The 23,352-nt window shown below is 53.8% G+C and overlaps 1 protein-coding gene across 4 annotated transcripts in view; it reads right to left on the reverse strand.

The window, feature by feature from the left end:
* Nucleotides 1–17,999: 17,999 nt before the first annotated feature.
* The window catches only part of ASAP1 (ArfGAP with SH3 domain, ankyrin repeat and PH domain 1), a 357,363-nt gene continuing 352,010 nt past the window's right edge, over nt 18,000–23,352 (reverse strand). For all 4 annotated transcript variants that reach the window (XM_038555531.1, XM_038555529.1, XM_038555530.1 and 1 more), the window contains one exon: nt 18,000–20,680. In XM_038555531.1, coding sequence (XP_038411459.1) covers nt 20,606–20,680 — 75 coding nt within the window. In that variant the 3' untranslated portion in view covers nt 18,000–20,605. The remainder of the gene's footprint in view (nt 20,681–23,352) is intronic.

The following is a 23,352-nucleotide window of genomic DNA, read 5'->3' on the forward strand; positions in this document are numbered from 1 at the left end:
CACACTGTATCTACCTTGTTGAAGCTCGCTTCTTTATTCACTGATGTGCAAGGCTGTCAATCCCACAGAGGTTTAAACAATAGGCCTGGCACACACTGACAGCCTGGAACCCACACAGGAGAGAGAACTACTGGTTCTCCTTCAGTGTCGTTTCCTCCAGGCCAGATACTAGGTCTTATTCAGCACCGTGGGCCCAGCCCTTAGCACGGTACCCAAAACATAATAAGTGCTAAATACACGTGTGCTAAATACCGAATGAATGGACAAGCGGGGAAAGGATACTGATGTCATTGAGCAAAGGGTCCCTGACCTTGCCTGACACGTCCACCACGGAGTGGAGAGTCCCTGTAGACCCTCACCCTCCGCAGAGAAGTCCGCCCAAGCAAGCGCTAGGGAGCTGTGGAGACTGGTGATGGGGACAGCATGTACGCCACCCTCAGGCATCCACATTCCAGTCTTCACCAAACCCTGTGCTCATCAAACGACAGGTGCCTGCCTGCAGGTTGCGAGCGTGCACCCACTCAGAGCGGTGTTCTCTGGGTCTGGTCTTTGGATCCGCAGCATCAGCAGCACCGAGAACCAATTAGAACAGGAAAGCCCGGGCAGCCCAGGTGGCTCAGCGGTTTAGTGCTGCCTTCAACCCAGGGCGTGATCCTGGAGAACCGGGATCGAGTCCCACATCGGGCTCCCCGCAGGGAGCCTGCTTCTCTCTCTGCTATGTCTCTGCCTCTCTGTGTGTCTCACATGAATAAATAAATAAAATCTTAAAAAAAAAAAAGAACAGGAAAGCCTCAGCCCTGTCTCAGACTCAGAGGTGGGGCCCAGCACCCTGGGCTTCACAAGCCCTCCAGGTGATTCCGCCGAAGCCAGCTGGAGCAGTGGTTCTCAGCCGGGGTGCGGGTGCGTATTCCAAGCACCTGGGGAACCCGTTTGTCCTCTGGTGCATGAGCCTCACCAAGGTTCTGAGTTCATGGATTCTGGGTGCGGCTGCGATGTCAGAACGCTCCTGAGTGCCTCAAGGGCTTTGAGTGTGCAGCCTGAGAGGCCGCGGGGCCACCTCCTTTCTCCTGGACTCTTCTGCCTCCCAGCTGGGGGCCTCCTCCTTACCAAGGGCGGCATTGTAATGAGTCCCGCTGGCTTTTTTATTAGGGGACCTTTTATGCATACAAAACCGTGTAGAGCACGGGACCCATGTGCCCGCCACCAGCCCGCCACGTCTCGTTATCCGACCAGGATCTGTAGGCTGAAGTTTGCCCACCCCCCGCCCCCCACATTCATATACTGAAGTCTTAACCCCCAGTACCTGAGACTGTGATTGTATTTGGAGACAGGGTCTTCAGGGAGGTGATTATGCTAAAACGAGGCCACAGGGATGGGCTCCAATCTGCTGTGAACGGCATCCTTATAGGGGCAATTAGGACGCAGCCGTGGACAGAGTGCAGGCTGCGTGTAGGTCTTCATCCTCCAGTCAGGGAGAGGGGCTGAGAAGGAGCCGTCCCTGCCGACCCCCCGAGCCTGGACTTCCAGCCTCTGGGAATTGTGAGAACATACATTTCTATGGTTGAAGCCACTGAGTCTTCGGTCCTTTGTTATGGCAGCACCAGCAAACCGATAGTCATATTTGTTCAGATTCATTAAAAAAAAAAAAAAAAAAAAAAAAGGAGGAAAGAAAGAAAGAAAGAAAGAAAAAGAAAGAAAGAAAGAAAGAAAGAAAGAAAGAAAGAAAGAAAGAAAGAAAGAAAGAAAGAAAAGCCCCAAACCTCAGAGAGTTGGAGCTCTCTGTACACCCTTCCGTCCCTCCTCCTCCTCCCTGGGATCCTCTGTCCTGACATTAGTCTCTGTCTTTGTCACCGAGAGCCAGCACGGTGGTTGGGAGCATGGATTCTGGACCCACAGTGACCCAAGGGAAACCAGCTTCTGCCGCCACCTGCTGTGAGCCTTTGACTCATTAATTACCCCCCATCTCGGGGGCCCGCAGGGTCCTCACCCGCAGACTGGGAACATGAATAGTAGCTTATCTTAGCATGTTTTCAGGGGTAAATGAACTGTTTCTAAAACACCTAGAATAGGGTCCCTGGGTGGCTCCGTGGGTGAAGCGTCAGACTCTTGGTTGCCGCTCAGGTCACGATCTCAGGGTCCTGGGATCGAGCCCCGTGTCGGACTCTGTGCTGAGCGTGGAGCCTGTGCAGGATTCTCTCCATCTCCCTCTGCCCTTCCCCACCCCCACTCACGCACGCCATCTCTTTTTCTCTCTCTCTCTCAAAAAAGCACCTAGAATAGTGTCTGGGGCCTTAAAAGCCTGTACAAGCGCTTGCTAAACACATGTGTACTCTTACCACACCTGCATATATATGCACTTACAAAAGAGACATGAAATATTGCTTTACGTGTTTTTAACCTTTACATACATGGTAACCTTATCCATGTGCTTCAGTCATGTGGGATTTTTTATGTTTTAGTTCCAAGTCACTGCTCTAGATGCCTCCGTGTGGATACTGTGATTCTCGCTGCCCCCACTTTACTGCTGTGGCTCTTCTGGTCTCTCCATTCTCCCTGTGGTATGGAAGTCTCCTGCCTCACCTGGAAAGCTCCCTCCGTCTCCCTGGCCTCTTTGGACCCATGCCTAGAACATTCCCTGCCTTTCCAAGGATGCCCCCCTGGCCTGCACCCAATCAAGACCCCTTCACCTCCCCCTCTCCCTGAAGTCCTGGCTGCCTCCGGGATGCCTTTCACATCTGCCAGCTTGCTTGGCGGCTCTACTTCCATTTTCCATGGGACCATATTTCAGAAGATCAGCACTTCCTACATTTCAAAGGATTTTCATAGCCATGGTCTCCTGTGATGTCACTTAACAATCCCAGGATGAAGGTAAAGCAACACTATTCCTTTCCCTTTGCATGTGAGGAAACTGAATCACGGAGAGGTTGAGTGACTTGCAGAAGGTCACAGAGCAAGTTAGAGACTAAAGCCCAGCTCTCCAGACTTTCAATGTTATGTTCTTCTTCTTTTTTTTTTTTTTTGTTATGTTCTTCTTAAAAAAAATATTTTAGGATTTTATTTATTTATTTCACACACACACACACACACACACACAGAGCACAAGCAAGGGAAGTAGCAGATAGAGGGAGAAGGAGAAGCAGAGTCCCCACGGAGCAGGGAGCCTGATGTGGGGCTTGATCCCAGGGCCCTGAGGTCATGACCTGAGCTGAAGGCAGATGCTTAACTGACTTATGCAGGTGCCCCACCCCCCAATTTTTATTATAAAATTAATATCATGTAGTGCTCATAACACTGGAGTTTTATCATTATTCCCATTCTAGAGATGACAAATTAAGTTTTCCTTAAAGCAGGGTCCCAGAGCCACTTGCATCAGGGTCTTCTAGAGGAGTTGCTGAAAATACAGATTTCCAGACCTCACCCCATCTAGTCTAGTCTGATAGGGCCCTGGAACCTGCATGTTGATCACCTTTGCTGAGTGGGTCTAAGGCATGGTCAGTGTGAGAAACACTGGGCTCGACAGCAAGCCTCGCCCTCCCTCTCACCCAGCATTTGCTGTGGCAGGCAGCTCCGAGCAGCTGGGCAAGGTCCCCCACAGCTGCCAGCGCTGGGGTGGGCATGTCACCTGTGACGGCCACGGTGGTGGAGGCCTGTACGCATGGTGCTATGACTGCCATCTGCCAGAAAACAAAGTCAAAGTGGCATGCCCAAAGTCATTTAATTTAGTAGCAGGAACCCGACTCGAACCTGGTCTCCAGGCTATAAACCTATGGTTAATCCCACTACTATTACCAAAAGTCACTCTAGAAAATTCACCTTTTGAGACACCCGGGTGGCTCAGTAGTTGAGCATCTGCCTTCAGCTCAGGGCGTGATCCTGTGGTCCCCGGATCGAGTCCCACATCGGGCTCCCTGCATGGAGCCTGCTTCTCCCTCTGCCTGTGTCTTTGCCTCTCTGTCAGTGTCTCTCATGAATAAATAAAGAAAATCTTTAAAAAAAAAATAGAAAATTCGCCTTTGGATACCTGGTAACCAAGTCACTGGGTAACCACATTGACATGATAGAAGGGATCACCAGTAGGAAGAGGCTTTACAGGTAAAGACAGATCTGGGGAACTTCTAACCAAGATGGGGTAAACAAGGACTGGATTTATTTTCCAACCTTAAAATACCTGGGGGAAAAAAAAACATGGGGGAAAGAAAAACATAGGGAAAAAAAAATAGTGTTTGGGAGGCCTCAGTGGCTCAGTTGGTCAAATCACTGATTCTAGTTTTGGATCAGGTCATGATCTTAGGGTCGTGGGATCAAGCCCCATTTCGGGCTCCCTGCTCAGCTCTCTTCTCCCTCTCCCTCTGCTCCTCCTCCTGCCTGTGCGTGCTCTTTCTCTCATAAATAAATAAATAAATAAATAAACAAACAAACAAATAAATAAAAAATAAATAAGTCTTTGGGTGCAGCACCTGATTGGTGGTAAAAGTCACAGGCCTGGCACACCAAAGGTATTTTGGAGGGACAAGGAGTAAAGCGATTCTTCCCAACAACTACCAGTTGGGAAAATGACACCGTTTTACCCCGAATCCTGCCTTTTTTTTTCTTTCTTTCTTTCTTTGTGGAAGAGAGTCATAAGCCTACAACAGAATTTTATTTTTTGGATAGATGAAAGTTCACTTTAAACCTCATTGAAGGAAAAAAAAAAAGGAAGTCTCTAAAGGACCCCGGGGTGGGGTGCCCGGGGTGGCTCAGCGCTTTAGTGCCTGCCTTCAGCCTAGGGCATGATCCTGGAGACCCAGGTCGGGCCCTGCTCCTCCCTCTTCCTGTGTCTCTGCCTCTCTCTCTCTTTCTCTCTGTGTCTTTTATGAATAAATAAATAAATAAATCTTAAAAAAATAAAAAGAACCCCAGGAGTACCCAGTGACACCAGTCACTATCAGATTATTTTCTTCAATGCTCTACACGGCTCTTATCAGATGCTACTCCCCTTATGTATTTTCTGTTTCCTCCCACCTATTGCAAGCGTCTAGAAAAGGGGATCGTGGGATCCCTGGGTGGCACAGCGGTTTGGCGCCTGCCTTTGGCCCAGGGCGTGATCCTGGGGACCCTGGATCGGGTCCCATGTCGGGCTCCCTGCATGGAGCCTGCTTCTCCCTCCGCCTGTGTCTCTGCCTCTTTCTTTCTCTGTGTCTCCCATGAATAAATAAATAAAATCTTAAAAAAAAATAGAAAAGGGGATCGTGAGCAGCTCGGGTGGCTCAGCAGTTTAGCGCCGCCTCCAGCCCAGGGCCTGACCCTAAGACCCAGGATCGAGTCCCACATTGGGCTCCCTTGCATGGAGCCTGCTTCTCCCTCTGCCTGTGTCTCTGCCTCTCTCTCTCTCTCTCTGTCTCTCGTGAATAAATAAAATTAAAAAAAAAAAGAAAAGAAAAGGGGATCGTGCTCCCCCCGCTCCCGAGCACGCAGGACAGGCCTTGGCCCCCAGCAGGTACTCAGGTCCTATTTCCCCAGAAGAGGTGGGGAGCAGGGGACCGTCGTGAGCCCCGGGGCTGCACACAGCATGAGCGCTGGCACGGGCAGCGGGGCTGTTTCCGGGGGTCCCAGATGCTCTGTGACCAGACTCTGAAGTTTCACAAGCGGGGAGGCCAGACCAAGCAGGGGGGCCAGCTGAAGAGAAGCAGGGCGCAGAGCAGGATGGAGGGGAGGCCGCCTGCCCACGGCTTACGCACGTCCAGGAGACAGAAACGGTTTGGGTTTTCATTTCTTTCCGGGGGGAGAGAGTTTGCGGCCTGCGGGGAGAGATGGCCTGCTCAGCCGGCGCCTCCTTCCCGAAGAGCCGGGCCCTCCTCGCGCCACCAAACCGGCCCGCGTGGCCCGGCGCGTGGCCAAGTGCTCGGCTACAGTCCCACGCGCGCTCCCCTCTCTTCAGGGTTTGCCACGTTTCCATGGGATCTCTCTCTTCCCTGCTCCCCTTCGCTCCTTCTTTTCTTCTTTCCTTTTCTGTGGGAGGAGGAGACAGGACAGGGACATCCTGTGTCCCCTGCTGAGCCACCGCCCCCTCCCTTGGTCCCGAGTTGGCCCTTCATCGCTGCGTAACTACGGACAATGTGTAGAGTTGTGTTGGTTGCTAAAACTACCTATTATACAAATGGTTTCATTTTGCACGGATCCTTCTGCACCTTTCTTTTTTTGCTCAACGCTATTCGTGTGGCTACATGCAGCCCTGGGCTGTTCGTGGAGTGACTCATAGCGGTTCATTACCGCCACGTGAAACCCGGGAGCCGGTCTCTCCAGCCCTCGGTTCCCCTCCCTCCTCTACTGCCGGGCAAGCTCCACGAGAACGGGCCATCTTCTAGGTATTAGAACCGCACCTGGAAAAACTGGTTAATTCATCCCAAGAATTTGTCAACCCTTCATCAGCAAGCATTCCACTGTGTAGGTGACCACGATTGTTTGGTCCGTTCTGCAGATGACATCTGCATTATTCCAGTATTTTTTCTCTTTTTGTTTTGTTTTGTTTTTTAGGTTTTATCTGTTTATTTGAGAGAGAGAGAGAAAGGCATGAACAGGTGGGAAGGACAGAGGGAGAAGGAGAAGCAGGGAGCCCAACATGAGACTCCATCCCAGGGCCCTGGGATGGCAACCTGAGCCGAAGGCAGACACACCTCACCGACCGAGCCCCCCGGGTGCCTGCAGCATTTTGCTCTTTTAAACAGGGCTTTTGCAGGGATATCCTTTGCCCCGTCTCCTTGTGCTCATGTAGGAAAGAATTTCATTTGTGCCCAAGAGGTGAAGCAGCTGAGTTACAGGTGAATATGTGTAGCTTCAAATTTATTAAAGCTGCTACATGCTTTGCAAAGTGATTATGGCAAGACTTGTCATCACCACCACTTTATTATATATTTTATATGTAATCTATGTAATAGATATTTAAAAAAATTTTTTTAAAGATTTTATTTATTTATTCATGAAAGACACAGAGAGACAGAAACAGAGACACAGGCAGAGGGAGAAGCAGGCTCCATGCAGGGAGCCCAATGTGGGACTCGATGCCGGGACTCCAGAATCACACCGTGGGTCCAAGGCAGGCACTAAACCACTGTGCCACCCAGGGATCCCCCATTTTTTAAATTTTTAATTAAAAATTTTTTTTGGTATTTAAGTCATCTCTACACCCCACATGGGGCTCGAACTCACAACCCCCAGATCAAGAGTCACATGTTCTTCCAAATGAGCCAGCCAGGCACCCACCCCTGTATTAGACACATAAAAAGCTGTGGACCTAACAGTTCTGACCTCAGAACTACGGCACTCAAATCCCTCTGGAATTTTTCCATGCATAAACCGTGTACGTAACAGAGATCTCCTTCTCTTTTGGCAGGTGGGACGATGCCCACGTCCTCTCTGACAGCTGCTAGTGCTGTTGTCAGGATGCACCTCACCTCGTGAATCAGTCCCCTGTTGGTGGGTATGAGGTTACACCTGAAAACATCAAGTATTAAGCACGTTTGCATGTCCCGTAGTTCTTTTTGCGGCTACGTATTTTCTTGGGCGGATGTGCTATAATTAACTAGTCACACGTGTTTGTTAACAGAATGGTATAAATCTTGTATTTTTCGTAGAGAAATTTCCCAAGAGTTGGAATTTCGGTCAGTGCGTTAATATTTCTTGTGCCTCTCATGTATTGCCAAAAGGATGATTATAATTTAGGCTGCCACCCTCCTGGCAACTGCATTATGTAAGTATTGTGGGCGTTTTTGTTTTGTTGATTCGACCTTGAGCGTCCACATAGGCATGATTTTCCTCTTGGCAAAGGAAGCAGGGCCCTGGCAAATACTTGTTGAGAGCAAGGATGGCTCCCTGGAGGAGGCCTGGGTGCCATTCCAGGAAGAGGGGCATCCAGACACTGGGAGAGCTTGTCTCCAACTGGAAGGAGATTAAAGACCCAGAGGCCTGGGGAGCAAGGCTGGGCTTCCTGGGGGCCACACTCCCTGTGCATTCCTGCCTGGGCTGCCCCTTGCCCTGGCTGCAGGGTGTGCAGCAGGGGAACCCGCCAAGGGCCGAGCCAGCTTCGAGCCCTGTCCACCTGTCATGGGTGGGAAAGCTGCTGGGAACGGAACAGATCAAAATGTGATGACAGTGGTTTGAGGCAGCAAGCCCCCTGGACACCCCCCACCCAGACTGTCTACTCTCCAGCTGTGCAACTCAGGGCAGGGGGGATGTGTAAGTCCCCGCCCCACACCACCACCCACAAGATGCCCGTGTCCTATTCCTGGCACTTGGGACAAGGTTACCTCAAACGGCAAAAGGCACTTTGCAGATGTGATTAAGGTTTTTGAGATCAGCAGTTTATTCTGGAAAATCCGGGCAGGCCCAATGTCCTCGCAATGTAATTATGCACGGCGGCGAGAGGGGCAAAGAGGGAACAAGGAGATGTGGCATCGTCACCACACACTTGGAAGATGCAGCCAAGGAAGGGCAGCAGCCTCCACAAACCGCAAGAGCCAAGGAGAGGGCTTCTCCCCTAAAGTTTCCAGAAGGAACACAGCCCCGCCAGCACCTTGATTTAGACTCCTGACATCCAGATCGGTGGGGGAGTACATTTGGGTTGTAAACTACTGAGTCTGTGGTGATTTGTTATGGCAGCAATAGGACAGTGGGCCCACTAAGCCCCCGTGGCCCCACCTGTAAAGTGGAAATACTAATAGCACTTATTTTATGTACTTTCTTTGAGGCTAAAACACACTAAGCTATTTTAAGTGTTTAGAAGGATGCGAGGCAAATAGTAAGTGTTCAATAAACACCTGGGCAAGTCGCTTGACCTCCCTGGGCCAGGGATACCCGGGAACAGTGAGGCTTCTCCTGGGTGCAAACGTTCTCGGGGGTCCATCCCACTCTGTCTCCCTGGACCAGTGGGATCCCGCTGCCGCTCTCTCCTTGGCAGGTGCCTGAAGCCCTTGAACTGGGACAGAGCCTGGAAGGTGCCAGGACAGATACCATCCTGAAGCTCTGACCCGCCTCCCCCGGGGCCCTGGAGGGGAAGCTGACTGGGGCGCATGGGAGTCAGGCTCCTAACCGCTGCAGCGGGTCATCACAGCAGAGCAGCCAGGATGGCAAGAGATTGCATACCTTCCAGAAGGTCATGGCAAGTCGAAAAATCATCTCATCTAACAGAACAGTGATTTACCATGCTCAGAGCTTAGCACACAAGCACATGCTCACACGTACACACATAGCATGAGCACATGTCTCCCCCGCCCTTGCACATGAGAAGTGATTCAATCTAGGAATGAGTAGTTTATCAGGGACCAAGTGGTTTCAAACAGAAATTTATTTCTCTGTATTTATTTTTCCCCAGAGGCTGGGGAGTCCAAGATCAAGGCCCCAGCAGATTTGGTGTCTGGTGGGGTCTGCTTCTGAAGAGGGCTTTCTGCTTGCTGTGCCCTCACATGGTGGAAGGGGTGAGGGAGCTCTCTGGGACCTCTGTCACTAGGGCACGGACCCCACTCGGGGGACTCCATCCTCATGACCTCATCACTCCTCAAAGGCCCCACCTCCTGATAGCATCACACTGGGGGTTAGGATCTCAGCACATGAATTTTGAAGGGACACTAACCATGGCAAGAACACATGTGTGCACATAGACATACACAGAGACCAGCGCAGACACACACATGCTCCCAACGGCGCCAGGAGGGGCAGACCTATGGACTCCCTGTTTTCTAGATGAAGAAGCTAGAACATAGAAGGGAGAAGGCTTGTGTAAGCTCATCCCATTAGTTGGAGCCGAGCAAGGCCAGAACCCGGGATCCACCGTCCTGGGACCAGCAGTGCTGGGGGGTGGTGACCCAGGGGTTCCTTCCTAGTCCCCTCCCGCCCCTGCTCATCCCCCCCCCCGTCTCGGGTTGCACACAGGCTCGAGCTGGACTGCATTCACGACAGTGCCAATTGCGTTTGATTTCGAGGGTCAGGACTCCGGGTCAGGACTCCGTTGTCTCTGACTCCCCTCTACCAGGCCGGAGGGAAGGAGCTCCACCTCACAGCATTCTCCTCTCAGCATAAGTTTGGTGGGATGGGGTCCGGCTTTTCTTTCTCCGCTGCCCCCGCCAGACGTTACCTGCGGCCCCATGATGTGCTTAGTGCTACGGGGAGCCCGAAGAGAGCAGACGGGCCGGGGCCTGGTAGGACCTTAAGTCTGTGCAGCGGCCTGAGCCTTGGAGCCGCGTGACCGCAGGTGAAGGTGCAGGTGCAGGTACAGGTGCAGGTGAGCAGCTGAGGGCAGGACACTCCCCCGTCCCCCCAGGGGCTGGATGGGGCCACACCGGATTAAGGGGCAGAGGCCAGGCTGGCCGGGGCCATCTCCATCCTTGCTTTCATGGTCACATGTTGGTTTGATTAAAAAAAAAAAAGGCAAAATGCTTCAGTGTTATTTTTCAAAGTCCATGACCAGTGGCCTCAGAACCACTGGGTGGATCTGCTCAAAGTACAAAGTCGGGGCCCCGCCGGCTCCACCCCTGCTGCGGGCAGGTGGGGAGACCCCCAGGTGTGGGGGAGGACTGCCAGTTGGGGGGCGGCGGTGGGGAGCACTGGGCACCTGCTCCCGGTGTGGCTCCCCAGGACCTCCAGGCTGGAGGGGTCGCAGGGGGTGGCAGGGGAGGGGGTGGGTAGCTCTGGGCCAGGAGGCCTGCCCTGCGGGGAGGGTTCTGCGACCTGGGGTGAGTTATCATCGCATCAGCATTTCCCAGCCTGACTCATGAAAGGGAGTGACCTTCCGTGGAAAGGCGGGGGGTGGGGGGGGGGTGGGGGGGGAGGGCAGAGGAGGAACTTCTACAAGAAGTTTCATTTTTATTTTTAAACTCACAGCTCCACCTTCGACCTTCGTTGGTGTGTGGGTGACCCCGGGGGACAGCTGTCTGTGAAAGGCCCAGCTCCAGACCCCGCGGCCCCTGGGCCCGAGACCAGCACCGGCCGTGCTGCCCCAGGCCCCCGGTGCACCTGACTTCTGGGGCAGCTCCACTGGGCGGGGGGGGGTCGCCCTCTGTGCCGTGTGGGTGGTGCTGTCGGGGAGACTAAGAAACCCCTGCTGGGGCCAGAAGGGTTTCCTCCACAAAGTGGGGGGAACCAAGAACACTTTTGTCTTCAGTTGTTGGTAAAGTTTTTTTTTTTTTAAAGATTTTGTCTATTTATTCATGAGAGACACACACACACACAGAGGCAGAGACAGAGAGAGGCCTGTGTGCACAGAAGCAGGTTCCCTCTGGGGAGCCCGATGCGGGACTCCATCCCAGGACCCCAGGATCACCACCTGAGCCAAAGGCAGATGCTCAACCACTGAGCCACCCAGGCGCCCCTGTTGGTAAAGTTCTCATTGGCCCAAGAAGCTGAGGAATCTCCTTTTTGCTCCCAATGTAAGAAGAAGCAAACGCAAAAGCAAGGATGTTTAGCACTTTCATCTTCCCCCTGCCGCCCGATGAGGTAGTGGGTTCAAGCTTCCTTTTCTAAAACCACTAGGAGCAGTTAAGAATGATCTGGAGAGAGTGGTCTAGTTTCATTCTTCTGCATGTGGATGTCCAATTTTCCCATACACAAAGATAAACTCAAAATGGATGAAAGATCTAAATGTGAGACAAGATTCCATCAAAATCCTAGAGAAGAACACAGGCAACACCCTTTTTGAACTCGGCCATAGTAACTTCTTGCAAGATACATCCACGAAGGCAAAAGAAACAAAAGCAAAAATGAACTATTGGGACTTCATCAAGATAAGAAGCTTTTGCACAGCAAAGGATACAGTCAACAAAACTCAAAGACAACCTACAGAATGGGAGAAGATATTTGCAAATGACATATCAGATAAAGGGCTAGTTTCCAAGATCTATAAAGAACTTATTAAACTTAACACCAAAGAAACAAACAATCCAATCATGAAATGGGCAAAAGACATGAACAGAAATCTCACAGAGGAAGACATAGACATGGCCAACATGCATATGAGAAAATGCTCTGCATCACTTGCCATCAGGGAAATACAAATCAAAACTACAATGAGATACCACCTCACACCAGTGAGAATGGGGAAAATTAACAAGGCAGAAAACAACAAATGTTGGAGAGGATGCGGAGAAAAGGGAACCCTCTTACACTGTTGGTGGGAATGTGAACTGGTGCAGCCACTCTGGAAAACTGTGTGGAGGTTCCTCAAACAGTTAAAAATATACCTGCCCTACGACCCAGCAATTGCACTGTTGGGGATTTACCCCAAAGATACAAATGCAATGAAACGCTGGGACACCTGCACCCCGATGTTTCTAGCAGCAATGGCCACGATAGCCAAACTGTGGAAGGAGCCTCGGTGTCCAACGAAAGATGAATGGATAAAGAAGATGTGGTTTATGTATACAATGGAATATTACTCAGCTATTAGAAATGACAAATACCCACCATTTGCTTCAACGTGGATGGAACTGGAGGGTATTATGCTGAGTGAAGTAAGTCAGTCGGAGAAGGACAAACATTATATGTTCTCATTCATTTGGGGAATATAAATAATAGTGAAAGGGAAAATAAGGGAAGGGAGAAGAAATGTGTGGGAAATATCAGAAAGGGAGACAGAACGTAAAGACTCCTAACTCTGGGAAACGAACTAGGGGTGGTAGAAGGGGAGGAGGGCGGGGGGTGGGAGTGAATGGGTGACGGGCACTGGGTGTTATTCTGTATGTTAGTAATTTGAACACCAATTAAAAAAAAAGAAAAAAGAAAAAAAAAAAAAAAAGGAATGATCTGGAGAGGGGATCTCTGGGTGGCCCAGCGGTTTAGTACCTGCCTTCAGCCCAGGATATGATCCTGGGGTCCCGGGATCGAGTCCCACATCAGGCTCCCTGCATGGAGCCTGCTTCTCCCTCTGCCTATGTCTCTGCCTCTCTCTCTCTCTCTCTCTCTCTGTGTGTGTGACTATCATAAATAAATAAAAATTTTTTAAAAAAAGATTTTATTTATTTATTCATGAGAGACAGAGAGAGAGAGGCAGAGACACAGGCAGAGGGAGAAGCAGGCTCCATGCACTGGGAGCCCGACGTGGGATTCGATCCCGGGTCTCCAGGATCGCGCCCTGGGCCAAAGGCAGGTGCTAAACCGCTGCGCCACCCAGGGATCCCTAAATAAATAAAATCTTAAAAAAAAAAAAAAAAAAGAATGATCTGGAGGTAGAAGGTGAGGGAGCTGTGCCAGGCACGTTGGCACGAACAGCAGGCTGAGGGAGGCAATTATCACTTACGGGGCCCTGGATTTATACTGGACCAGATGCACGTCTTATATTTTATGAAAAAAAGATATTTTTCAAAGTAAAACACACACACACTTCACAAATTATTCAGGAGGGCCTATTGTAGAATGCCCCACGTTGTCTGTTCTCTGTTCATTTTGTGAGGCCAGCGGTGGAGGCCACGCTTCATGGACAAAGTAGGGGCTGAGGAGCAGGCCGACTTGCCCAGAGTCCCTCACCTGTGAGGGAGACACCCCGCCTCAGCCCCAGGCCTGGAGGATCTGAAGCCTACATTGCCGCTTCCAGAGACCACAGAAATGCTGAGTTCAGCCCGAACTGACCAGCATTACCAGAGAAATACCAAAGGTCACCCCACACATTTAGGTAATTTGACCGGCTTTCAAGGCTTTAGGGTCTGTGATTCCTGGAAGTCCCATCTTCTTGAAGACATGTTCATGTCGAAGAGTGGAAGGAAAAGACCACCCCCAGAATGGGAGAACCACCCCCAGAATGTTTGCAAATCATATATTTGAAAGGGACTTGTATCTAGGATACATAAAGAACACCTACAACACATTAACGGAAAGACAAACAAGCCAGTTCGAAAACGGGCCAAGGTTCTGGGTAGTCATTTCTGTAGAAGAGTTTGCACAAACTGAGAAAACACGTGCGAGCGGCGCCAGAGAAAGAAATAGAATATAGTACCTGCACCCCGAAGTCCCCCAGGTTCTATAGGTTCCCCCTGGGGCAATGGCCATTCCTGGCTTGCAGCCCACATGGATGGTTTGCCAGACAGAATCAAAGTGCAGCCTCCAGAGTCTGGCTTCCTGCACTCAGCACGGGGGCACCCCTGTGCGCCAGTACAGTGGTCGCCCCCATCACCTTGGGCGATCAATCCGTTTTTGTGCCCGTGGTACTGCTGAGGACGTCTGGGCACTCTCGAGGTTTCCACGGTCACAGAGTCCTGCTATGGACACTCTGCCCTCCTGGTCTGCGTGTGCACACGCTTCTCCTGGGGCGTCTCTGGGTTCTGGGAGCATCTCTGGATGTCTCTGGGCCCTGGGGCATCTCTGGGTCCCCAGAGTGTCCCTGGGTCTCAGGACGACTCTTGGTCCCGGGGTGTCTCTGAGTCCCGGGGCAACTCTGGGTCCTGGGGCATCTCTGAGTCCTGGGGCATCTCTGGGTCCCGGGGTGTTTCTGGGTCCCGGGGCATCTCTGGGTCCCGGGATGTCTCTGAGTCCTGGGGCAACTCTGGGTCCTGGGGTGTCTCTGGGTCTTGGGGTTTTTCTGGGTCCTGGGGCATCTCTGGGTCAGGGGTGGTCTCTGGGTCCTGGGGTGTCTCTGGGTCCTGGGGCGTCTCTGGGTCCCGGGTGGTCTCAGGGTCCGGGGGCATGTGCGTTCAGCTTTAGTAGACAGATTCCCAGGCAACTTCACTTTCACCCTGTCCCTATTTTCTGCCTCCTGCCCGACTCCCCCATCTTCCCCTCTCCTAGCAAGTTGGCTCGCCCACCCCAGCATCTTCCCCTTCGGGCTGGACCAGACGAGGCCTTGGCTTTAGGGGGAAAGGGAACCCCAGGCCACCGGCCCAGTGTGGAAGGGAAGGCAGGAAGGCCTGGGGGCACCTGCTGCAGACCCTCCAGAGCCTTCCTCCTCGACCCGACCCCAGAGCCAGAGCCGAGGTCCAGGCAGGGCCGCAGTCGCCTGGCGTCGGGGGCGGAGCGGCCAGGGGAGTCCTGCGCTCGGAGTTTTCTAAGGGGACCCGCCGAGCAGGAACTCAGCCCGCACATTCGGACAATGCATTCTTGTGAATCTTTGTCCCGCGGCTTAGCGGCCACAAAAAGAGGACCATTGTCCAGGCGCCTGTTTACTGGGTGGGAGTCAGCAATGTGCAGTGCAAGTGGGCAGAGCAAATGTGGATCAGAGGCTCCGGGGCCTCGGCCCTCGCTGGGGCGGGTGCTCCCCAGGCCTTTGAAAGCCAGATGCTTCCCCTCCAACCTGACCCCCCTCTGGAGAGTGCTTTTGCCAGGTTTCGTGCAATCGCTCATTCAAGGAACACTTAGGCACTAACCGCATGTCAAGCGTGGCGTTTGTTTGACTTCACCTGTCACTGGGGAAAGTGAGGTGTGCCCACCCCCCACCGCCGTGCAGGGGGGTCACCTGGGGATGCTGGCTCCCTGCAGATTGCTGGGCCGTCTCTTGAGACTCAGAATGGTTCTCAGATTCTCAGTCTCTGAGGAGAGGGCCCCCGAGTCTGACTTGAATCCGAGGTCCCCAGATGATGCTAGTGCAAGCCCGAAGAGCTGGCCCTAACGTATTTTCAGGCCAGCGTGCAGACGGCACACGTGCGATCTCCGTTCTCAGATCTGCTGGGACCTGTAAGGCGGCACTGAAAATTCTGTCCACGGGAGCGGGAAGCCCAGCACAGCCCAGCACAGCTTCTCCCGGGGTGCTTTTGCAGAAGGTCAAAGTTTTGGGCTTCTGAGCCCCAGTCTAGGGTTTTTGCTGTGTGGTAAGATTTTTGCAAAACAGCTGTGTTTATCTGAGCTTTAATTCCTGTTTTCAGGAGCTTGAGTGTTTCGACGTTTGCTTGCACACGGGGCTGCTGAGCTCACGGAGGCCAGCTCCCTCGCTGCTGCCTGCCGCCCTTTCGACACCCACCGGGACCCCACGCCAGCCCCACCTCTGGCTCCACTGCAGAGCAGCTGCAAGGATGGTCCCTGGCGGCCCTCTGCAGGCCAACCCCCTGCCCATTCACGGCTCCCGCCTCCCCGAAGGCTGAAGTGTCCACAGGGGGCTGGGGCCGGCTGGCCTTGACTCAGTTTCTCTTCAGAAAGGGCAGCCAGGGAGCCCAGTAGCAACACACAGACAGCCCCAGGTCATGGCTGGTGGCCACCCGGGCCCTGAGCTTGGGGTTCAAGTCAGATCCCTGCCCTGCTCACCTGGAAGGCAGGGAGACCAGTCCAGAGGCTCAGGGCAGGTGAGGGGTCACCGTGCAAGTGGGGGCGCCCACCACTCTGGGGGCCCCTCCGGCCATTGCAGGGGAGTGCCATTGCACTCTCCCCAGCCTGCGCTGTGAGCTCATTGCCTTCACCTCCCCATCAGCAGGGGAGGGGGGGCTTCAGCTGGAGGGCAAACTGCTGACCCCAAGCAAGCTCCTCACGGAGAGAAGGGGCCCCCAAAATGACCAGTGCCTCTCCATCCCCGTCTCCCCGCCTCCCCGCAGGCTCCTCTTTGCAACCACAGGCCTGCAGCCTCTTGATGCAAAGTGTATGGGGAACTTGCACACTCAGATAGGTGGCCTCGCCGGGGGTGGGCACAGGGGCAGCCGAGGCTCATCTGCAGAGAGGGGAGCCCGTCAGCACAGAATTGGCTGATCCTGCAGACCCGGGGGAAGAAGATTCCACCCGAGAGGGATGAGAACACCCGCGGGTGGGGAGCAGCAGAGGTCGAATTGTAGGTACCCTCTCTCCTCCATGCACCCCTGCCACCGTGCTGGGTGACAACGCGGTGTGGGCTAGAGGAGAATCGAGCAGGCAGAGGGGGGCAGGCTGCTGCTGAGGCCACCTGGACTTGGGGGTCACCGTGCCACCATGAGTGACCCTGAGCCAGGCAGCTCAGCATTGCGGGCGGACGTGCCTCAAGAGGATTTTCGCCCACGGAGGACCGAATGCACACACAGGAAGCGGGCTCATCCACCATCTAGGCCTCAAAGGCCCGAGAGCCCGGAGATGAGAGGTTCCTCCGGTTTCCAGCATGGCTGGGGGAGGGCTGTCCGCGGCTCCCAGCGCTCCACGGCGACAGGTCTGTAGTTTCCACCAGACACCGTCCCAGGTTTACAATAATACAGAACCAATGGAACCAGTGCAACACTGATTAGAGAGAAAGCTGCTGCCCCTTTGCCTGAATGATCCAGAGGATTCCACTAGCCCGTCCCAGAAATACCCCGAGTCACTGGGGTATGGCTGGGCGGGCTTACCTGGCCCAGGTGTGTGACCAGCACCGCGTCCACGAAGCTCAGGGCAGGAAACAGGAGGATGCCAAACGCTTCGGGGGCTTCGGTGCTGTAGCCTCGGGCGTTGCCCACCTCCGCGCCTCTGGCTGGAACTTGGCAATGCGACTAGGAACTTTCTAGCACAGCCTTGGTGCCAGACCCACTCTTTTAGACTCCTGACTTGGTCTTTTACCAGCCATGGCACCTCCCATGTGACAGTGAGCCCTGGGTCTGAGCCTCGTTTTCGGGCTCCGTAAAGTGGAGGGGTGCACATGTGCTTCTTGATGGGTTGAGGGGTAGATGAGGTCACATAGGTCCAGCCCCTGGCCCTGGGGCTGCTCCCTGCCCTCCCTCTTTTTTTTTTTTTTTAAGATTTTATTTATTCATGAGAGACACAGAGAGAGAGAGGCAGAGACACGAGCAGAGGGAGAAGCAGACTCCATGCAGGGAGCCTCTCGTGGGACTCGATCCTGGGTCTCCAGGGTCACACCCTGGGCTGAAGGCAGCGCTAAACCACTGAGCCACCGGGGCTACCCCCGCCCTCCCTCTTCACATGGAGTGGGTGCAAGAATGGGGGGGGAACCCCAAAATGCTGAGATCTATGTTTTGCAAGCTGAGGAACGCAATGGACATTTTTATGCATCCAAAGCGAGCTTTTACACAGGAGCTGGACTGATCTGTTATCCATCCCCCCACAAAGCACAGCCAAGCAGTCTTGCTTCTCTCCACATGGAACACAGTGGACAAGTCACAAAATGGTTTGATTTCAGATGTTTGGGATCAACTGAGAATATGTTTATTTAAAAGCAATTTTAAATATTAAAAAAAGTAGAAATTAACACATACAGTACTGAAAAAACAGTCACATTAAATACATGTGAAATGACAAGCGTACTGATGTCTGGTGGTAACATCCAGATGAGAGTTTGGAATTTACCTGGTGGCGCTACGGGATCCCTACACAACATGTAGAAGTTCTAGGCAATAAAAAAATAAATAGCAATTGCTGTTCAACAGTAAAATAAGATACAGACTATTTGCAGAATGTAACTTTCCCCTCTGGGGGAAAAAAAAGAACTAATTAACTATTTTTTTTTCATAAGGTTCCATAACCTTCAAAATACTATATCATGTACAAGATTGCAGATCGTGGTTCACTTATCAGACTCACACCCGACCGAGATCACCAAAGGTATTTATACCTAGCTTTCCTATGTCCCGCAGTAAGCTGGGTTAGAGAGAACTCAGATTCCTCATGAAAACAAAAACAAAACCGGGGCGGGGAGGCATTAAAAAAAATGCGTTTGTGTAAAGTTGTTGCAAAAGAAGAAAAGAAGAAGAGACAGTGACTCCATGTAATTTTAGACATCTAGGTTTTGAGTTTTTTTTTAGAAAAACCAGTTTATTTTGAGATCAGCTGGAAATACTGTAGGCCACGAAAACGAATAGTTCTTTAATGCAACTAAAAACGTGTACTTGAATGAACCAGGGCCCTAAGTCACTCCGGACGGAGACCTCCTGTCCTGACACCAGCGTGGCCTGCGAGCAGGGGCTGCAGATGCCCCGGGAAGGGCTCCCCGACGCCTGCCTTCTGTGCGGGGAGCTCACGGGGTCCCCCCCTCCACGGGCGACAACTGCTTAACATCACTTTCCAGAACAGCTGAGATGTTGTGTTGCAGGTTTGTCATGCAAGGTTTACCTATCAGGTGGTTATTCGAAGTTTTCATAGTACTCACTTAAGCAGAACTAAATCACTATTCACTGAGCGCGGAGACGCTGCTACGGGGGCTTCTCCGAGGGGTCGGTGGGGAGTTGTGCTTCTGTGAAATGGACCTTTCTCTCTCGCCGCCGAGGTTAGCTGCTTAGAACTCTTAGCTCTCGGTGCTGTTGCCAGCAAAGCAGTTTAAGCAAACGTGACGCCAGAGGGACACACGAGCCTGGCAATCAAGAGAGCAGCCCCGCTGCCCCGGGAGGGCAGCTACTGTGTTCTTTCCAGAACCCGGACTGATGGCCGCAACCCCATCCTCACGGTGTTGGCACCAGGAGGCCGTGGAGGCAGACTCGCTGCAGGGAGGCCGCCGGGTCACGGGGCCCCTCGCAGCGGCGTCCGAGCACTCGGCTGGGACCTGGCTTGACAGTGCCGCGTCTACGCAGCACAGCGTAAGCCCGGGAACCTCACCTACGACTGGGGCGTGATCAAGAGCACGGGGGAAGAAGAGGCTGGTTTCGGCACCCGGGTTCGGTGGTGGGGAGAGCGTGGGGGGTGGGGGGTGGGGGCCTGACCTTTGAATCCGTCATCTTCGTGAATCCGTCTTTCACGAGTTTAAAACTGACCAGGGGACAAGACTAAGAGAATAATTTAAGTTGACGTATCAGATGCTTTTAACACGTGTGCGGGATGCGAATTCAGGATAGGATATGGAACTTCACGCTCTGGGAAAGCCAAATGACTGACTAGAAACAGGTGTTGCGACCTTATAATTTCTGCTTTAATGGCGATCAAGTTAAAAAAACGTACAGTTCCACTTGTCCGTACTATTCCTTTATAAAAGGCAGATCTCAGGTAAGCTTCTAAATGCATGCATAACGTAGAGGCTAATGTTTCCTGGCGGTCCTCGGTTCCTCAGAGTTGAACTTCATCAGATGCGTTTTAAGCTTTTGTCAAAATAGTCGTGAAGGATATGTTATTTCTGCATAATGAGGTAATATCTCAGGGGCGGGCACGCATCGCCAGAAGACAGTATACAGCCACCTGGCCTACCCTGCGCGAGGCGGTGGGGACCGTGAGGTGCCACCGAAGGTTTTGGGTCGGTGGACACTTTGCCGGAGGAGTAACACTTACACACTGAACCGAGCACTTCTCTCTGTAATAAATACCCACGTCGGTTGCGGTAGCTGTAAACTGTGCACCCAGCTAGCACTACGGGCTGCTCTCACGGAGCTGAAAGTCTCACCTGGACAACAGAACCCACCTCTCTGCTAAGGCTGCGCTGTGGGCAACGCGGTTGCGAATACTGTTTGGTGAGGAACAGAGCCGCTCCCCCGCCTCCCAGCGGTTGCTGGAGACCCTCTCCCCGCAACGCCAGCAGCTCCTATGCTCCTGGGTTTGTCTGTCTGCTGGGAAAAGGGCATCGGGATGGAAGTGCCGGGCGCCCAGGACGGCGCGCCGGGCCCAGGGCCCCCCCACCACCGGCGAGGGCGGAGCCCACGGGGTATTTACAGCACACACCGAGTCCCCTCCTGAGGTGGCCCTTCCGGGAGTCTCTCGTTCTGTAACAGCAGCTATATACACACGTGTGCACGGGGTTACGTGCAGGCAGCAGTCTCGCATGAGGATGTGGACAATCGTCGGGCTCTGCTTTCTGCTAGTCGGACAGGATGTGAACAAAGGACACCGGGAAGACCCCCTTCCGTTCGGGCTGTCCTTCGATGTGTCCGATCTGCAGGAAGGAGAGACAGGCGTCAGGCCGCCGGCAGCCCCGCGGAGCCCACGCGCGCCTGGACTGGGCCCCGAGGCCCGGGGCGGGGCGCGCGCTCACCCTGCCCCGCCGTCAGCTGCGTACTATGTACAGTCGTAACACAAGGTACAACCGCTCCGGCACTTGCACGCGGATGTCACGGCGCACACATGGCGGGTCCGTGAGGCAGCCCTGCCTGGGACCCTCATCCTGTCTGCCGAGGTCTACACCCACCCTGACGGGGGTGAGGGGGGTTGGGGGGTGGGGAAGAACCCGCCTGCGCGCTCACACAGGCTGCAGACCCCTGAGTCCATCCCCCACCTGGGGGTGCGGCTGCCCTTCTGGCCCCGTGACCTCACACAAACCTTGCGACGCCTCCTGTTTGTAAAATGGGGCTAAGATACCCTTTCTTCTCAGGCCTGTTGGGAGATTCTATGAAAAAGCACACAGATGCGAAGGGCTGGCTCTGGCCCAGGGCTTGTTTCCTGGCTGCCGTGGGGAAAGGAGACGGGGAGGGCCTGACGTGGACGGTGGCCTCTGCGGCAGCTCCGCCGTCCGCCGCCTGCGCCTGTGACCACGGCCGCCTGCGAGGACTTCCTAACTATCTCGGACCGAGAGGTGCTGCGTTAAGAGAATCCTCTCACGAGCCTTCAGCAGAGAGCATCGGACACGCGCACCGGCCGGAAGGGACGATGCACAGACAGGAGGGTGGCTTGACGAGCCAGGCCAGGCCAGCTCTCATCGCCGTCCACAAGCCCCCGTGGTGTCGGCGGTGGCTGGAGCTGGAGCTGTGGGCTAGCCTGCGCTGCTCCCTTTACCTACGGGGCCGGTCACCTGGGCAGCCACCTGGGCTACCATGCACGGTTCTCTCACCCTGAGGGTGGACCCGACGGCAAGACCTCACTTACCCACCTGGGGGGTGGTCTTAGTTGGCGTCCTGCCCCTGAGAGGATTTGTGAATCGGAAATCACTGGTGGCATGGGCGACATTATTTTCACATCTGGCTCAGCATATGTGCTGACGGCACACAGAATCTCCACCAAGGGCAGCCCTGGTGGCTCAGCAGTTTAGTGCCGCCTTCAGCCCAGGGTGTGATCCTGGAGACCCGGGATCAAGTCCCACATCAGGCTCCCTGCGCCTGCTTCTCCCTCTGCCTGTCTCTCATGCATAAATAAATAAAATAGTCAAAAAAAAAAAAAAAAAAAAAAAAGAATCTCCACCGAGGAGGATGCTAGAGGCATCAGTGAAAACTTTCCACTTAACTCGCTCTGGGCCCTCTGCTGTTGTTATCAGATTCCTAGCGAAGGATCCGATCACTGCTTGTTTATAGTAATACCAGCGTATCACCAAGCGAGTTCTTGGGACACCCTTGGGAGGCAGGTTACTCCTGTCTCATTTCTGAGCAGGAAACAGGCTTATGGGAGGGACGTGCCTTATTGGAGGCCACAGAGCTACAAAGTGACTCCCGCCGGGGTCTTCAGAGCCCACCTCCTTGTTGTGATTCTAACCTGGCTCTCTAGCAGGCTCCACGCCAGGAGCCGGCTGGACCTGGGAGAGGCAGGAAGGGCCACCGGGGCCGGGCCACCCCCCACCCCCGAGAGAGAGAGAGGCCTCATCACTTCCTCCGGGATGTCTCGGCTGCAGCACTGCGCACATTGCAGGCCAGTCCTCTTGCACTCCCAAGCACCCCTGGCTTCCACTGGCCAGAGGCTCAGAGCACCCACCCTCCCAGGTCCTGACAATCGGAACTCTGGGGGGCAAAGCTGCACGGGCCTCTGAGCCACTGCTTCGGTCCATGCAGAACCTGTGATCAGGAGTCTGGAGGTGCTCTCCAGGCCCAAAGGAAGAAAAGCCAAAGGAGCACGCATGCCTGCTGCATGTAGACGTGTGTTTGCATGTGTGTACATGTGTGCGTGCACCTGTGCTTCGGGCCCTGGCAGGCTCTGCTGGCTCAGCTGTGAACCGCAGGTCCCTTCCTCAGCACACAGAACGGGTCCCTCCGGGCAGGTGGGACCCAGGCTGAGAGGAAGCAGCATCCCCAGCCAGGAGAGACACCTGCCACGGTGGCCACCACCCACGGTGCCTCTGGCCTGCTGTTTGTCACAGGAGGCTCAATCCTGACAGCCTCAACAGCACAGATGCGTAGGGCTGTCCTTGGAGCCGCTGAGAATCTCCAAGCTGTGTGAGGACGCTCGGGCAGCAGGTTTTAATGTAAAAGGGATTTTTGTAGATATTTCTGTTTACTCCCGTAAAATCAAGGGAGGAGGGTATCATGCCCCACTTTACAAAGGCAGAACCGCCGGATTGAGGATGGAGCCCCCGGCCCTGATGCCTGGCCCGGGATGGCCTGACACGGGGACTCGGGCTCTGAGGTCAGAGATGCTTCCGAAGGCTGACCGCCTGCCTCCGACCTGTGTCACATGCTTAACCTCGAGCCTCAGTTTCACATCTGAAAAAGCAGGAAATGCCTGCGGCTTGCAGGTTGTACGATCACGAGGGCAAAGCACAGGCACACGTTCGTTCTCCCAACCCGGTGTCAGAGCTCCACGCCTGCGTTTCTAGCACGACTCGGGGAGAGAAGACGCCCCATGAAAACGCTGGAGGGCAAGTGAGGACCCCGGTCCCCGGGGGCGCCCGCCCGAGGCGGCCTGGTA

This window comes from Canis lupus, chromosome 13 (assembly GCF_011100685.1).
Source record: "Canis lupus familiaris isolate Mischka breed German Shepherd chromosome 13, alternate assembly UU_Cfam_GSD_1.0, whole genome shotgun sequence".
In the NCBI taxonomy this organism is placed as follows: domain Eukaryota; kingdom Metazoa; phylum Chordata; class Mammalia; order Carnivora; family Canidae; genus Canis; species Canis lupus.